The sequence below is a fragment of the Nuphar pumila genome, chromosome 8, assembly GCF_984573655.1.
Source record: "Nuphar pumila chromosome 8, dmNupPumi1.hap1.1, whole genome shotgun sequence".
In the NCBI taxonomy this organism is placed as follows: Eukaryota; Viridiplantae; Streptophyta; class Magnoliopsida; order Nymphaeales; family Nymphaeaceae; genus Nuphar; species Nuphar pumila.
This window is the reverse complement of record NC_143256.1, coordinates 110,248,841-110,263,475: the sequence shown is the minus strand read 5'-3', so window position 1 is coordinate 110,263,475 and position 14,635 is coordinate 110,248,841. Positions and strand designations below refer to the sequence as shown.

The 14,635-nt window shown below is 39.9% G+C and overlaps 1 protein-coding gene across 1 annotated transcript in view; it reads left to right on the top strand.

Moving 5' to 3' along the window:
• The first annotated feature begins 5,481 nt into the window (after positions 1-5,481).
• The window catches only part of LOC149830199 (TOM1-like protein 9), a 30,254-nt gene continuing 21,100 nt past the window's right edge, over positions 5,482-14,635 (top strand). Inside the window, exons 1-5 of the mRNA XM_090016379.1 lie at positions 5,482-5,773; positions 9,593-9,671; positions 10,722-10,820; positions 10,925-11,038; positions 11,351-11,511. Coding sequence (XP_089872505.1) covers positions 5,673-5,773; positions 9,593-9,671; positions 10,722-10,820; positions 10,925-11,038; positions 11,351-11,511 — 554 coding nt within the window. The 5' untranslated portion in view covers positions 5,482-5,672. The remainder of the gene's footprint in view (positions 5,774-9,592; positions 9,672-10,721; positions 10,821-10,924; positions 11,039-11,350; positions 11,512-14,635) is intronic.

The window sequence follows — 14,635 nt, the reverse complement described above, 5'->3', positions numbered from 1 at the left end:
GATTCACTGAATCCCATAAATCCGCTGCTGTTTGGAAGACTGGGTATGGGAGATGGAAGTGGAGAGTTGCCGGATACCATCCTATTGTATATGATGTTGTTCCATCACAACCGCCCATCTCACTTGACAGAGGTATGCATGGATCCTTCTCTCACATATCTCAAGGTTTCAAAACGAGATATGTGGTGAGGATTGGATATAACAAACGATGAGTTATATACACTGACAGTAATTGATCCGTAGTCAAGATGGCCTCCCATCTCCCTATTTGTGGATGCAGTTGACAACTCCACTGGCATCACCCATTTTCATCTGCACTCCCATCACCCCTCTCTCATCTCCGCTCCAATATCAGCTCCCAAACAAAGTCGTATAAGCTACCGGAGGTGCAATCATGTCCTCTTGGTAATTTACATTAGCTGTGAATATAGCCATTAAAATCAGTTCGGTTTCATGCCCCATCTTCATACGCTTCTTAAATCTTATGATGCAAGTTGTTTTGATCAAATCCGACGTAGTAGATGGATTCAACATGGTCAATTTAATAAGAATCATCCTTTGGATCATATTATTTTGACAAAAAAAGCTGATTTTTTAAATCACAAATTTGTGTTTTGACAACTTTTGCTTTTTGAACCACCAAAAAAATTCTGCCAACAAGTTGGATTTTCATGATTTAAATGTGGATCTTCTCTAAATGAATGATGTAGATCACATCTATGGAGTCTGATTTGATCAAGCATCAATGAAATCCCAAGGAGGGGTACGAAGATGAGGGTGAGGAAAGGGGTGAGAAGAACCAATTTGCATGAAAATACATTGCTCATGTTTTGTCTTTTCTTCTTTTTTTTTTTCCCTCTCAAGTGCCCTGCTGGTCAAAGAAAGAGGTCTCCCTAAGATAAAAGGAAATTGCCCTTGACTTTAGAGAAACTACTCGGATGCTTTTTATTTTGAAAAGTTGGACACGCAAGTTCCATGTTTCCATTCCTTCTAAGAAATCAACTATATATATATATATAATCAGTTAGGTGTGTAATCAATGTGCATTGATTCTATCTAGTTCACAATATCAAAAACTACCTAAAACTATTTTTTATTGCTAACCATCCAATTAGGGATGACCGTGGACTAGGGAAAAATGGGTCTATGCATCGCCTCCTTTGGACTGGGGATGGAGGTTAAAGTCAAAACCCGTGCGGGAATCGACTTACGCTTTTTCTAATCCCGCCCTGCCCCACCTTGATCCCCGGTCCCCATTAGTGAAATAATTAAAATACTTTTAGGGATGGCAGTGGACCGAGGAGGAACAAGCTCTACTCCATCTCGCACTGTTTGGACCAGGGATGGAGGTTAAAATCAAAACTCATGCAGAGACCTTATCTCCCGCCTTTGCCCCAGTTCACTGCCATCCCTACTTTCAATCTAAGGATCTAAACAATTTTGATTTAGCCATAATCGGATCTGACATAATTGGATTTGGAGTTCAACGATATCATACAAAACTGAATCTGGATCCAACTAGCTTGAAATCTGATATTTCTGAATCTGGATCTGACTATCTTGAAATCCGATATTTGCATACAATTGAATTTGGATTTTAACTCGGATGCAAAACTCAATGCCAAATTCAGATCCAAATTTGGCTACCGTATCCATCTAATCAGATTTAGGTTGGATGTTGGGGACTGCATCCGACCTGTTGACATCCCTAATTGAATCTCAATAATTTATTGACTAAGCCCTTGTGCTAGCCAGCTTGGGTTGTTTTTGTCAATGAACAAAACCCACCTTATGCAATTTGTCCAGAAGGTAAGAGTCGGGCCTCTAGGGTTGTGGCTTTTGTGTCTCGAATTTCGAGATAAAACTGCCCCTACCTGTGTGTTTCAAACACCGTGGGGGGCAAAGCGGTCCCGGGGGATTTGTCCTGTGTTTCAAATATACTCACAGACAAATCTGTTCGTGGGCGGGATTTTTCCAGCGTTTCAAGTATAGTCTTGGGGGGTGTTACTCACTGGACACACCAGGTGGCGCTTTTCTAGGACCTGGGGGTGCGACTCACTGGTCCCTTCTGCCCTGTTAAAAACAAAGAGGCGGGAACCAACGGCTCCCTGTCGGATCAGTTAGTTCCGGCATGTCATACATGGGGCGGCACCCAGGCAGAGACTGATCAGTCCCCTCTCAAGCGGCGGCTCCTGCGATTCAAACACGCCCTTGTAGAACCTGAACGTACAAAACATTGGTTTGGGCCTATACTTTGGATATCAGTGTGCACCTTACCCGTCTTGGCGCTGATCTTGGAGTTATCTGTGGATGACCATGTATGCAAAAAATCCATTAGAAAGTGGTTCGTTTTCTTGTTTATTTGGTGTATAACGATAAGTAAACAAACAAATAAAATTATTTACTTAGATGTGCCTATAATTTGAACTATTTTTAATAGTCAACTTGTTTTATTTGTTTCTAGAATACTAGACTAGTTTGTAGCATTCATATATAATATAAAAAGTGGATTAGTTGGAGATAAATTGGTGTTTTCATTACTGATTCATATCTTTTGAACGGGAATGATGTCAGGCAGACTATATATATATATATATATATATATATATATATATATATATATATATATATATATATATATATATATATATATATATAGAGAGAGAGAGAGAGAGAGAGAGAGAGAGAGAGAGAGAGAGAGAGCTGGGTCTACACCAGCAATAATTCAGATCCAAGTCCATCAAGCTTAGGTTTGACCCAGGTCTGAATAAACATCAGACCAGACAGTAACACTTTGAGGCAGGTGTTACAAAATATGAAAAAAAGGAAAGAGAGAGAAGGTGAAAGAGGAACTGGAGGAGAGCGAGAGCTATTTTGGTAGAGGGCTGAGTTGGTCTTATGCCTCATGAGGATCTGGTTTCTTCGATGGTCTTCCTCACTCCGGCCACTTTCCTGACAGTTCTCCCTCCTTCGGCGAGCCTCACTGCACCGATGGCATCGAGGCGAAGTGGGGGGCTCAAGGCGGGGCAGTACCAAAGGAGGGCTCAAGGCGGGGGCAATTTTATATATGAGCCGAGCCTTGTCCAGCCTACCGAGCTTTATCAACCGAGTTTTAGAGCTCAGTTCAAGCTCGGCTCATTTATGGGATGAACCAAGCCCGAGCCGGCTCGATTCATTATGCATCCCTAGGTGAGAGTAGGAATTGGGTACATTATGGGACCTGGTTCACTCCCAATTGGGGTTGAATGGATCCAAATCCAACCATATATGGACCTAGCTAATGGTCCTTGTAAGTTGGATTTGGATACATGAAACATTAGATAACAATTGAAGACTTGCTAATCTGGTTTTATCCAGCATGTCATGTTGCTATGCATTCCTTTCCCCAGTATTTCATCAGTTATGCATCCAATTAGGGATGTAAAAGGGCTGGACTCAGGTCAAATCTTTTCGGATCTAAGATCATAGGATTGGGACTTGGATTTGTAGAGTTTATACCGAACTGAAGTCTAATTGGAGTGTATGCCCTAAGGGCCAATAGAATATGAGAACTGAAAATAGAACTACCATGTGATTCGAGATTTTCATGTTTTTTTATTCTTTTCTTAAATCTGATTGTAAGGATGCGGTTTACATGCTTTCTCCTGAATCATCCGATTATGATGCATAAGCAGGATTTTTAAGGCTTGAAAATCAACGGCTCAAAATTTTCATAAATATTCAAGCACTTAAAATTCATAAACCTCCTCTAAATTACACAATCCAATAATTGATTCCTAGCAAATGCACTTTGCTGAACACATCTGCACGGTCGAATCCAACAATAACGAAATGTTAGAAATGCCTAGTTCACGCCGTAGTTCTCTCCTCAAATTCTAGCTGCCCTATGCCCCTAATAGATCTGACTTATACATATATTCGGGTTGGATCTTGTTGGACTTTAGGTCTGATCCTGATAAACACTCTGATGTGAAAGTCCTACAACTTAATCAGAGTCCGATTAACAATCAGATCCTGTTGTAAATGGATTTGGGTCCGACAGATATCCAACCCAGACCCAGGCCGTTGATATCCCTACATCCTATGCCACAGAGACAGTGAGTCCATCCTTGTCCTTCCGAGACCTTGAGACATAGTATATGGGAATTGAGTAGGGATGGCAGTGGACCGGGGGAAAGCGGGGCCCCGCCCCGTTTGGACCGGGGATGAAGGGTATGAAACGGGGATGGAGGCGGGGGTGGAGGATAAAATCCATCCCCGCCGCGGAGGTGGGGCGGGGGTGGACGTGCACTTTTCCCCGCCCTGCCCCATCCCCGCCACGATCCCCGCCTAATCCCCGCCCCAACCCCGCCCCAACCACTTTTCCCCGCAATATCCCTGCCCCGCCCCGCCTCATCCCCGTTTGGACCGGGGATGAAGGGTATGAAACGGGGATGGAGGCAGGGGTGGAGGATAAAATTCATCCCCGCCGCGGAGGCGGGGCGGGGGTGGAGGATAAAATTTTGAAGCGGGGCGGGGGTGGAAACCTTGTCCCTCGCCCCGCCCCACTGCCATCCCTAGAATTGAGGATTTGTCCTTTGACTCTCTGTCCAAAGCTTTCATTTCCACGCGGTTTCGAATGGGAAAGCGTTGATTCAGTTGTACATTTAAAAACAAAGAAGAGAGAGAGAGACCTAAACCCATAAGTCTTTCTGTGGTTTCTTGACATTTCAAACGCCAACCAGGTCTGAAATCAAAGTCAGCTTGGATAAAAGCAGTCCAACCACTGACTCACTGGTTAAAATCCTAGCATTCTTGAAATAATAATAATAATAATAATAATAATAATAAATGAAAAGTAAAGAAATGTCAATTCAATGTCTGTTGGTATAAGTAGGATGCTAATGGATCGGTTTCTGTTGGACATCCAACCCATAAGACCCTAACCTAACTGATCCTTACCTAAATGGGTCAGGTTTGCTCCAACCTAACCAAAAATCGGGCCCCACCCCACCTCACCCCCATTTGTATCGAGGATGGAGGACATGAAAGGCAGGGATGAACTTATGCCCTGCCCCGCCCCGCCACGCTCTCTGCCTAATCCTTCTAAAGAATGACAATAGATCGAGGGAAAATGGGTCAGCTTCCTATCTTAGCTTCCTTTATGAAAAAAAAACAACTTATTCAATAAAACTCAGATAAAATCATAACTTTGTTTCTGTTTCCTCGATAGCGTAATATATCCTAACTTATTCCAGTATATCCAGAAATTAGGTAAAAAGAAAAGAGAGAGAGAAAGAGTGGACACGTGTACACGCGTGCGTGTGACAGGCCGTCGCTTTTTATAGGCGGCTCATCGTCGCTAAAATTAGTTGATCGGCGTTGCTACACGCGAAAGAAGAGAGAGAGAGAGAGAGAGAGAGAGAGAGAGACGTTTCCGATGCAGCGAAGTTCCAAATAATAAAGAAGAAAATCATAGTCAGCCACCACCACCCTCTTCCCTTTTTATTATCACCAAGAGAACTCTCTCTCTCTCTCTCTCCGGTGAGTCACTCCTCTAGGGTTTTATCTTTCACCCTAGAATCGTTGGGCCATCGGTTTTCCTTCACCGGAAAAGTTTGCCGGTCTAGGGTGGTCCCGTCGCCGTTCCCTTCATTCCGGGCGGGGAAATTCGATCGGGGGTGGGGGGCGACATGGTGAATTCGCTTGTGGAGAGGGCGACGAGCGACATGCTCATCGGCCCTGATTGGACCATGAACATCGAGATCTGCGATATCATCAATCACGACCCCGCGTACCTTTCCTGCCCTTTTTTCTCTTTCTTCGGTTATTTCAGTTTCGATTCCATCTAATCTTATTTGATGAATTTTGCTATCGTTTTTTGTTGTTTCGTGTCGAGTTTTATCGTGGTTGGGTTGAATTTTGATATGAAGTTTGATTACTTGGTGTCTCGATGCAGTTGAATTCGGCGTTTTTTATTGCGTAATTGATGGTTTAGTTGTGTGTATTCGTGCTGAACGATTCCGGCGATTTTTTCTATTTGTTGGAAATTTATCGTTTTATACGTGGTTGAAAAGCTTTTGTCGAAATAGACCTATAAACTGAATATTTTAGTTATTCTGATTGTTTCGCGGTGGGAAATTGTTTTCTATGCTTTTTCACACAGTAGTTAGTCGTAGTTTCGTGCTGTTTAGCGTCTTGGTATGATAAGTGTATGCCTTGACCTGATTATTTGTAAGGAATGGGAAGAGAAGGTCTAGATATCAGACAGTTGATTCCTGGAAATCGATGGTTGGATGGAAATATAGTTTTCGACACCTATAATAAGCATTATGCCATATAATAATGCTTTTGTGCCGTCTGTAGAATAAACTCTTGGATGATCATTAACATCTTTAGGCACTGTAAGGTTTTATGGAATGATGTTTGGGTGAAGAGAAATATTGTGATTACACAGAAAGTTTAGAATGTTGAGCATTCTACCTTTTTCAATTTTGCGTTTGTGTATTGAAGTATTGTCTGTGGACTGACAAAAAGCTTCCTATAACGCGACTTACATAGTTTCATATTTGTGCATATTTTTCTCTGTATCCTTTTACTCCCCAGAGTACCGGATGTCTATCCTGGTACACTTTGGGATGCAAGAACAATATTTGGGCTGATTTCAAGTTCTACACTGTCAACTTCAAAAATCTTAATCAAAAACTTTGCTCAAAAGATATTTCTATTTCTGAGAAGCTTAGGAAACCACCAAATACAGAACTAGGGCTGTGGGAGGCAGGCACTATGATTTTTGTATGTGTTAGAAGTGAGACCACCTGGATTTCAGTTTCATCTTTCAAGGAGGCATGTTTTATTCAGGTCACTGAGAGATGTCAATACACTGCCGGTCCCAAGTCCGGATAAAGGAGGAGGGTTGCGGTAGGCCAGTGACAACCAGCATAAAAACTTAGTCACACTCTATGAATATGAACCAATATGATAAATGATGAGTCTAGAGCTGGGGTTAATGCTAAGTTAGAATTATGGAGACAAACATTGGAAGCAAGAGGTTTTAAGTTGAGTAAGAGTAAGACAGAATATATGGAATGTCGGTTTAGTAAGCAACGAAGTAGTGATGGGAGTGTAGTGAAGCTTGGTGAGCATGAAATACTGGTGGATGACTGTTTCAAATATTTGGGATCTATCATTCAAAGGTATGGAGAAATTGATGGAGATGTAAATCATAAGATAAAGGTTGGGTGGATGAAATGGAATAGTGCAACTGGAGTGTTGTATGATCGTAGAACGCCATTGCGGTTGAAGGGAAAGTTTTATAGGACGACAATTAGGCCCACTTTACTATATGGTACGGAATGTTGGGCTGCCAAGAGACATCATATTCAAAAAATGAGTGTAGCTGAGATGCGTATGCTTAGATGGATGTGTGGAAATACAATAAAAGATAAGATTCGAAACGAGGAGATACGTAGGAAGGTAGGCACTGCATCCATTGAAAATAAGATGAGAGAGAATCGTTTACGGTGGTTTGGACATATTCATCGAAGGCCCAATGATGCTCCAGTAAGAAGGATGGAGAAATGGGAAAATATATTAGTTAAAAGAGGTCGGGGTAGGCCTAAGAAGACTTGGATGGAGATGATAGGAAAGGATATGAATGCTTTGAACCTCACCGAGGACATGGCATTGGATAGAAATGATTGGAGGACAAGGATTCATGTGGAAGACCCAGAATGATTTTCTTTTTTGGTTCATATCGCCGACCCCAATTGTTTTGGGATGAAGGCGTAGTTGTTGTACTGAGGGATTTCAATGAATTGGATTTTAGCCAATATCCGTCCGAATTCAATCCCATTTAGTTGCATTTGGTAAGCCAAAACCATATCCTATTATAACTGGATCCATATATGGTTTAGATTTTTTTGCTACCAAATCCGAAAAATACCCGAATTGGATGGATATCCGATTCCAATTACATGTAAAACACGGATTTGGTATGAGCTTTTCACCGTCCGAGTCCAAATCCGAATTCGAATCCATTTAGTCAACATCCGATTAGTCGAATATGGTATTGGTCACATCCAATCCTAATCCGAACCGTTTACATCCCTAGGGTCACTATGTATTATAAATTTACCAAAATAAAGCAGCCATGCCTAAAATAGGATGGTAACATTAGTAATCTATATCACGTCAAGCGCCTTTATCTTGACCATTAATTTCTTTTCTTCTGATTTGTGTACATGAGTCATGTGTCTAAATCCTATCACCTCTTTTTGGTTTCACTGTCATCAGTGGTTGTCTTAACATAGTTCTAACAGGTGCATGTCCATGAACAAGTAGTAGGTCTAGATTGTGACACTTTCTGGTTTGACCTTGGTCTTGCATCTATCAAATCTAATTTCACCAGTAACTTTCCAATGTCCTATATCCTGCCGTGATTGTCAAGGTAGGTATCTTATTGAAAATTATTGCCAAAATAATAAAATAATAGAGGGCCAGGTTATAGAAAATAGGAACTTGTAAAAAATTGTAGACAAAAAAATTATTCATTGTGTTTTTTGAGTAAGTCTTAATGTTAATAAATGATGATATATAATGGAAAATCATAAGTAAGCTAACAAAATGTTTCATGACAAGTGGTAAGCCAAAAGTAACTATCAAACTACAAAGAGTGATAAGGTTAAATAAGCTTTTGGTTTGGGATTTTCTCTACATAATTCTAGGTTGATTTCTTGATTGTTGATTATTTGTGTCAAGATGAATTTGAGGTTGCCTTGATAGTTTTTTACTGGAAAAAACTGTTTGGTTAATAGGATAGCTTCGATTGAACATATGTGTCTTTCCATTCCTTCAATTATGCCATTTTTGCTTCTTGTATGAGGAGATCAAAACTAACTGTTGGTTTGATCTCTGCAGTTCGTTTGTCGGTAGGGAAACTTTTCCATTCATCTTTTCTTTAACTGCTTTATAGTGTTTCTGTATGTTAGTATACTTGTGTCTTTTCTGGCTTTTTTCTGGAAACATAATAACCTATGTCACATGGATATGGCTGTGGGTATGGGGTTGCGACTGTTTTATGAAATTTCCAATATGACTGGTATATATAGGGGATGCGACACGGGACCAAAATGAAGTATCCATGTGACATAGATAATAAGTTTGTAATATGGGGAGCCCCAGAGGCTGAACTATTTATATAATTGTGCATCTTAGTATTAGATGTTTCCAGACATGTTAGTTTGCCCAGGCAATCATTTATTCCTCTCACCTTTGTCATCCCTTTGCTAACTTATCCATGTCTTCTTGTGGTTAATTCTATTCTTGTCATATATTTCATGGTCAAATTTGGAAGTTTCTTCTCACATTATCTTCCCTTGCTAACTTATCCATGTTTCTTGCAGTTAATTCTATTTTTGTCATATATTTTATGGTCAAGTTTTGAAGTTACTTCAAAAAATTTGCTTTTGGGTTTAAAAAAGTTAAAATGACGTCTTTCTTTGTTGCTAGTTGTCTAATGTTGCTAAAGTAGAAATGCCTGCAAAAAAAGATAAATACTCTTCTGCCTGCTGAAGTTATTTAATATCCTGATATAATTTACTTGTAAGAACAGGCAGGCAAAGGATGTTGTGAAAGGAGCTAAGAGGCGCCTTGGAAATAAAAACCCTAAAATCCAGCTTCTTGCTCTCACGGTAAGTAGATCTTAAGCTTGTCTTCAGTTTTCACTCTGATCAATAAGTCTATTCTGGTACTTAGTTACCTGCTTTCTAGACTCGCAGACTCGCAGTTAAAGATGGCCTGATACTGTAACTTAGTTGTGATGTGTACCAATAATTCTGATGAAGTTCCTTGCTTGTTGACAGTATGTGTTGGAGGTAGAAGTCAGGTGTACATGGGTGATACTTGAAATAGAACTCTACAAATTATTATGTTTTGATTATCCTTTGCTCTTTTCTTTCTTTATGCATGGCTGTGGAAAGTCAATCCCATTGATTAAGATTTCCATGAGACGATGGAAGATACCAATGCTTCTGCACTAAGTACTGTTCTTTGTTGTCTGACTACATCCCTTATTTCAATATTTGCTCCCTATGTGTTACATTTAAGACAGAATGTCCTCTTGTTCAGGCCATGCTAAAGTGAATAGCTTCCTTAAGACTGGAACCAATCCTCTGCCATGAACCAAACCTTCAATTTGAAGACATGAATGAGTAACATCCAACTAAATATGACCTCTTTCTTATATATCACTGGTAGTTTGTGTCTATGGTTCATGACCAACCAAGCATAGGTGGTTGCCCATGGTTAGGGGTCTTGACAAAGAACCATCTTACGAATGGAGGTACTGAAAGTTTCCCAAAGGATGAGTAGCAGGCTGTATTCTTTTCCTTCAGCTGTTCTCATGATTGCCTCTGTTCTTTTGTTAAAACAATTGATTCTTAAGTTCTAGTTCCTCTCATCTCTCTATCCCTGTTTAGAAAATTCTACCAGTGCTCATTGTTATATAGTGCATAGGTAATTTTCTCTTGAAGTTTTGGTCTTGAACATTTGCATGTGTTGCTTTGTTGGTTACTCCAATAAACAAGGGATTCTTTCTGAAAAAACAATAAAAGACAGAAACAGGTCTTTTTAGATGGCTTTTTTCTCTGGTTGGGAAAGTTCACGACTTGAGCACCTACCTACTGACAAGTTATATTCCTACTTTTTCTACAGTTGACTTATTACTGCCTTACTTATTGCAGCTTCTTGAGACATTGATAAAGAATTGTGGTGACATTGTCCACATGCATGTTACAGATAAGGGTGTCCTCCATGAAATGGTGAAAATTGTTAAAAAGAAGGTAATGTTGCTTTTTGAACATCTCTCTCTCTCTCTCTCTCTCTCTCTCTCTCTCTCTCCTGCCCATCCATTTCTTGCTTCTAAGCTCCTTGTGTTTATTTTCAGCCTGATGTGCATGTCAGGGAAAAGATATTGACTCTTATTGACACCTGGCAAGAAGCTTTTGGTGGGCCAAGGGCAAGATACCCACAGTACTATGCTGCGTACCAAGAGTTGTTGGTAAGACATCATTATCTTTTGTGGTGCAGAACTTTATAGATTCGCTAAGAAGGTGATTGACCATGCCTGGAAGTAATGTTAATCAGCTTAATTGTTAGTTGTATTTCACTCTGTATGATATTTGATAGCTGCTGCTACTACAGGTTTGCATCACCTAAGTTTGATCTGGCTGCTGCATTGTTTTGGGAAATCATTTGATCATCGATTAATCTATGATAAATTTATGAATGTGATGGCATCATTTGCGTGTACTGTGTAGAATATCATATTCATTTTGATCCATTCACAGTTTGCAAATTGTCTCTGTACCAGAGAGTGGGTGCTGTGTTTCCCCAGATATCTGAGAGAGCTGCTCCCATATTCACTCCTCCTCAGACACGGCCTCTATCAAATTATCCTCAATCCTTGACCAGCCCAGATTACCAGCGAGAAGCCCTTTCCTCATCAATGGGTTCAGACTTTCCAAGTTTGAGGTATATTGGGACTGGATACGTTTTCTATTCATAATTCCATTTAATTAAAGTGGCTTGCACATTCTTTATATGTTTTTCCATGTCTCCACCTGAATGCTTGGTTTCCTTTTGCGGCTTTCTGTTATAAAGTCAATACTCAGAAGCTGGTTATTTATATTATTTGGAAATATAATCCAAATGACAGCCTATATGAATCAAAGAGAATTTGAGCCCAAATTATCTGGCTTTTTGTTTATAGAAAATACAAGATAAAAATTAGTGCCTTTCTTTGTTAATATGTTATTGACTTGATGTTGCTAGTATGGAACATATCATTATGGGGGTTTTCTTCATGACCATTGCTCAACCTAAACCTTGATCCTGGCCTAAAAAAAACAAAACAAAAAAAACTTTATTGTTTGGGAATAGCAGTATCTGAATGAGATCTATACAGTATGACGTTTTCTCAATGAAGAAAACTCAAAAATCTATTATCACTCTGAAAGCATTACTGATAATTTCTTTTCCAATCCTTAAGAATTTTGTAGTATGACAACATGATGTTTTTGTGATTTTTTTTAGTTTTAATGGATTATACTGCCATTTTGCTCAGTTTATGTTGGCTTATTCTTATTTTTAACATGTTTCTTTTTTCTTCTCTTTTTCAAGGAAAATTGCGCTTTATTTTGTGTTTTTCTTATAATTTCTTTTCCGAAACATAGCTTCAGGAAAAGGAGAAAGTATCTATAGGAAGTGTCACTATCATAAGCAGAGATTCTTTGGTTTGATCTCCACCATCCCCAAGCTTGCTACAAAAAAAGGGAAAACATTTTAGATGATAATTCTTTCTTTTTACTTCCTTTTATGATAAAAAGAGTGAGCCTGTTCCATTGGTATTGCAACAGCTTGGAAGAAGTGAAGAATGGAGGCCTGAGGCTATCACTTTCATGGTTGGAAGCTATACCAAGTTATTTGATAGTGTAATGCATTCTATGTAGTCAAAAGCACTAGGCGGTGCCTAGTCGGGGACTAGGTGGGACTAGACAGGCTAGTCGGTACCCCGATTAAAAAAAATACACAAAATATACATAAAAATCTGTTTAAATCTTTTGGTAATAGGATGTTTTCATCAGACAAGTATACAATTATACACAAAATATATATATATATATATATATATATATATATATATATATATATATATATATATATTCAATTGTTCATTATACATATTCAGTATAATCAACAAAATATGGTTTCACCCTTTCACAGGAAAATTGATTGTAACACACATTTTATTCATAACATAATCAGTGTATATATATATACAAAAAAATCACACATATATATCACTTTCAACCTTTAACAGAAAAATTCATCAGAAACAAATTAACACATGTACACACATGCACGCGTACACACACACACACACACACACACACACACACACACATATATATATATATATATATACATAAAATAATCATTTAAAGTTAATCCCCATTCCTTCATATGTTTAAAAAAATTATAATAAAAAAAAGACTAGACTGACCTTCTGTCTAAACAAGGGCAGCTTGCTCGCTAATTAGGCACCCTAGTCGATGACTAGTCGTCAAAATTAGTACCTGTTAAGGTACCCACCTAGGAATTGCAAAGTCGAGGCATTTTACTTGCGCCTAGGCCAACTAGGCGGACTAGTTAGCGCTTTTGACTACATAGAATTGCATTACTAATGAATTGGTTTGGAAGAAGCAAAGGAGCAATAATTCTTATTTGGTTATAAAAACACTTTTTGGCATAAAAATGCTTGTATTGGTGTATTTCTTTTATTTTTATTGTATATGTTTTGTAGGTTTGATTGCTCTAAAGTTTGTTGCCTTCACTGTAAGGCTTGGTGTTGAAGAGCTAATGAATTTTTACTTCTTATTGGGGAAAAAAGAAAAAGGCTAGTTGATGTGTGCTTGGGCCTAGGGGTTCAATTGGTTTAGACACGAAAAAAGGTAAGACTCAAATAGGGATGCACACGAGCTGAGCTTGGCATGTTCAAGCTCAACTTGCCCAAGTAAAGTGGTGTCCAGGCTTAGCTCGAGCTCGGCCCGAGCATGAACCACTGGTGTTCAGGCTCGGCTCGTGCCGAGTATCGAGCGGAGCTGAGCCCAGCCCGGTCTCGGTCAATGCGCAAAGGACAAAGAGAGAGAGAGAGAGGAGGAAGGCGTTGAGGGATCTCACAGAGGGGCGGAGACCGAGCTTATCCATTTGTTGGTTCGGCTCATTTTGCCCACCATGAGAGGATGATCACCTTGATGAATGGCTTGCCGCGTTGGACAACAGGTCGGTTCTTTTGGCCATCGAGGAATTTGTGGACGGTATCGACGGAGCGGGAGGTCGCAGGCTTTGAGGCAGCAATGGAAAGGGAGACTCTGTCTGAGAGAAAGAGAAAGACCTCCATGATCCATCACCATTCCCTCTTGTTTTCCAGAGAGAGAAGGGGAGGGGGGGGGCTCAAGAGAGAGAGATGGGAGAGAAGGGGCGGTGGGCTCAAGATAGAGAGATGGGAGAGAAGGGGCAATGAGGTCGAGAAGGGGGGCTTGAGGCGGTTGCGTGGGGGAGGGGGACCATATTTAATATATATTGTATAATTAATATATATTTTATATTTTTTATTATATAAAATTTAAATACGAGCTGAACTTACCGAGCTTTATCAAGCTCGGTAGGCCGATCAAGCTCGGCTCGTTTGCTCGGTTGAGCCTCGAAGCTTAGTTCAAGCTCGGCTCATTTACGGGATGAGTCTAGCCCGAGCTGAGTTTTATCCAGCCGAGCTCGAATCGGCTCGGTTCGTTGTGCATCCCTAGACTCAAATAGGCTAGTATGATCAACTCTAGTAGAAAGGGTAGCTGGGTTCAGACAAAGTCTGAGAGAAAAATCGGTTATCTTAATTGGTGCAACAGAAAAATCCCAAATTTTTGGGGATGGTTCTAAAGTAGGTTTGAACCAAATTTGAGGTCAGAGGACATAGGAACATGGAGATACGGGTTTTTTAAGTTGTAGAAAAATTCAGGTTAGGACAAACATGTTGGGCTTGGGTTAGGCAATTCGGTTTATAAAATTCGGTTCTTGGAGTTGGGGACTCAGTTGGCTTTGA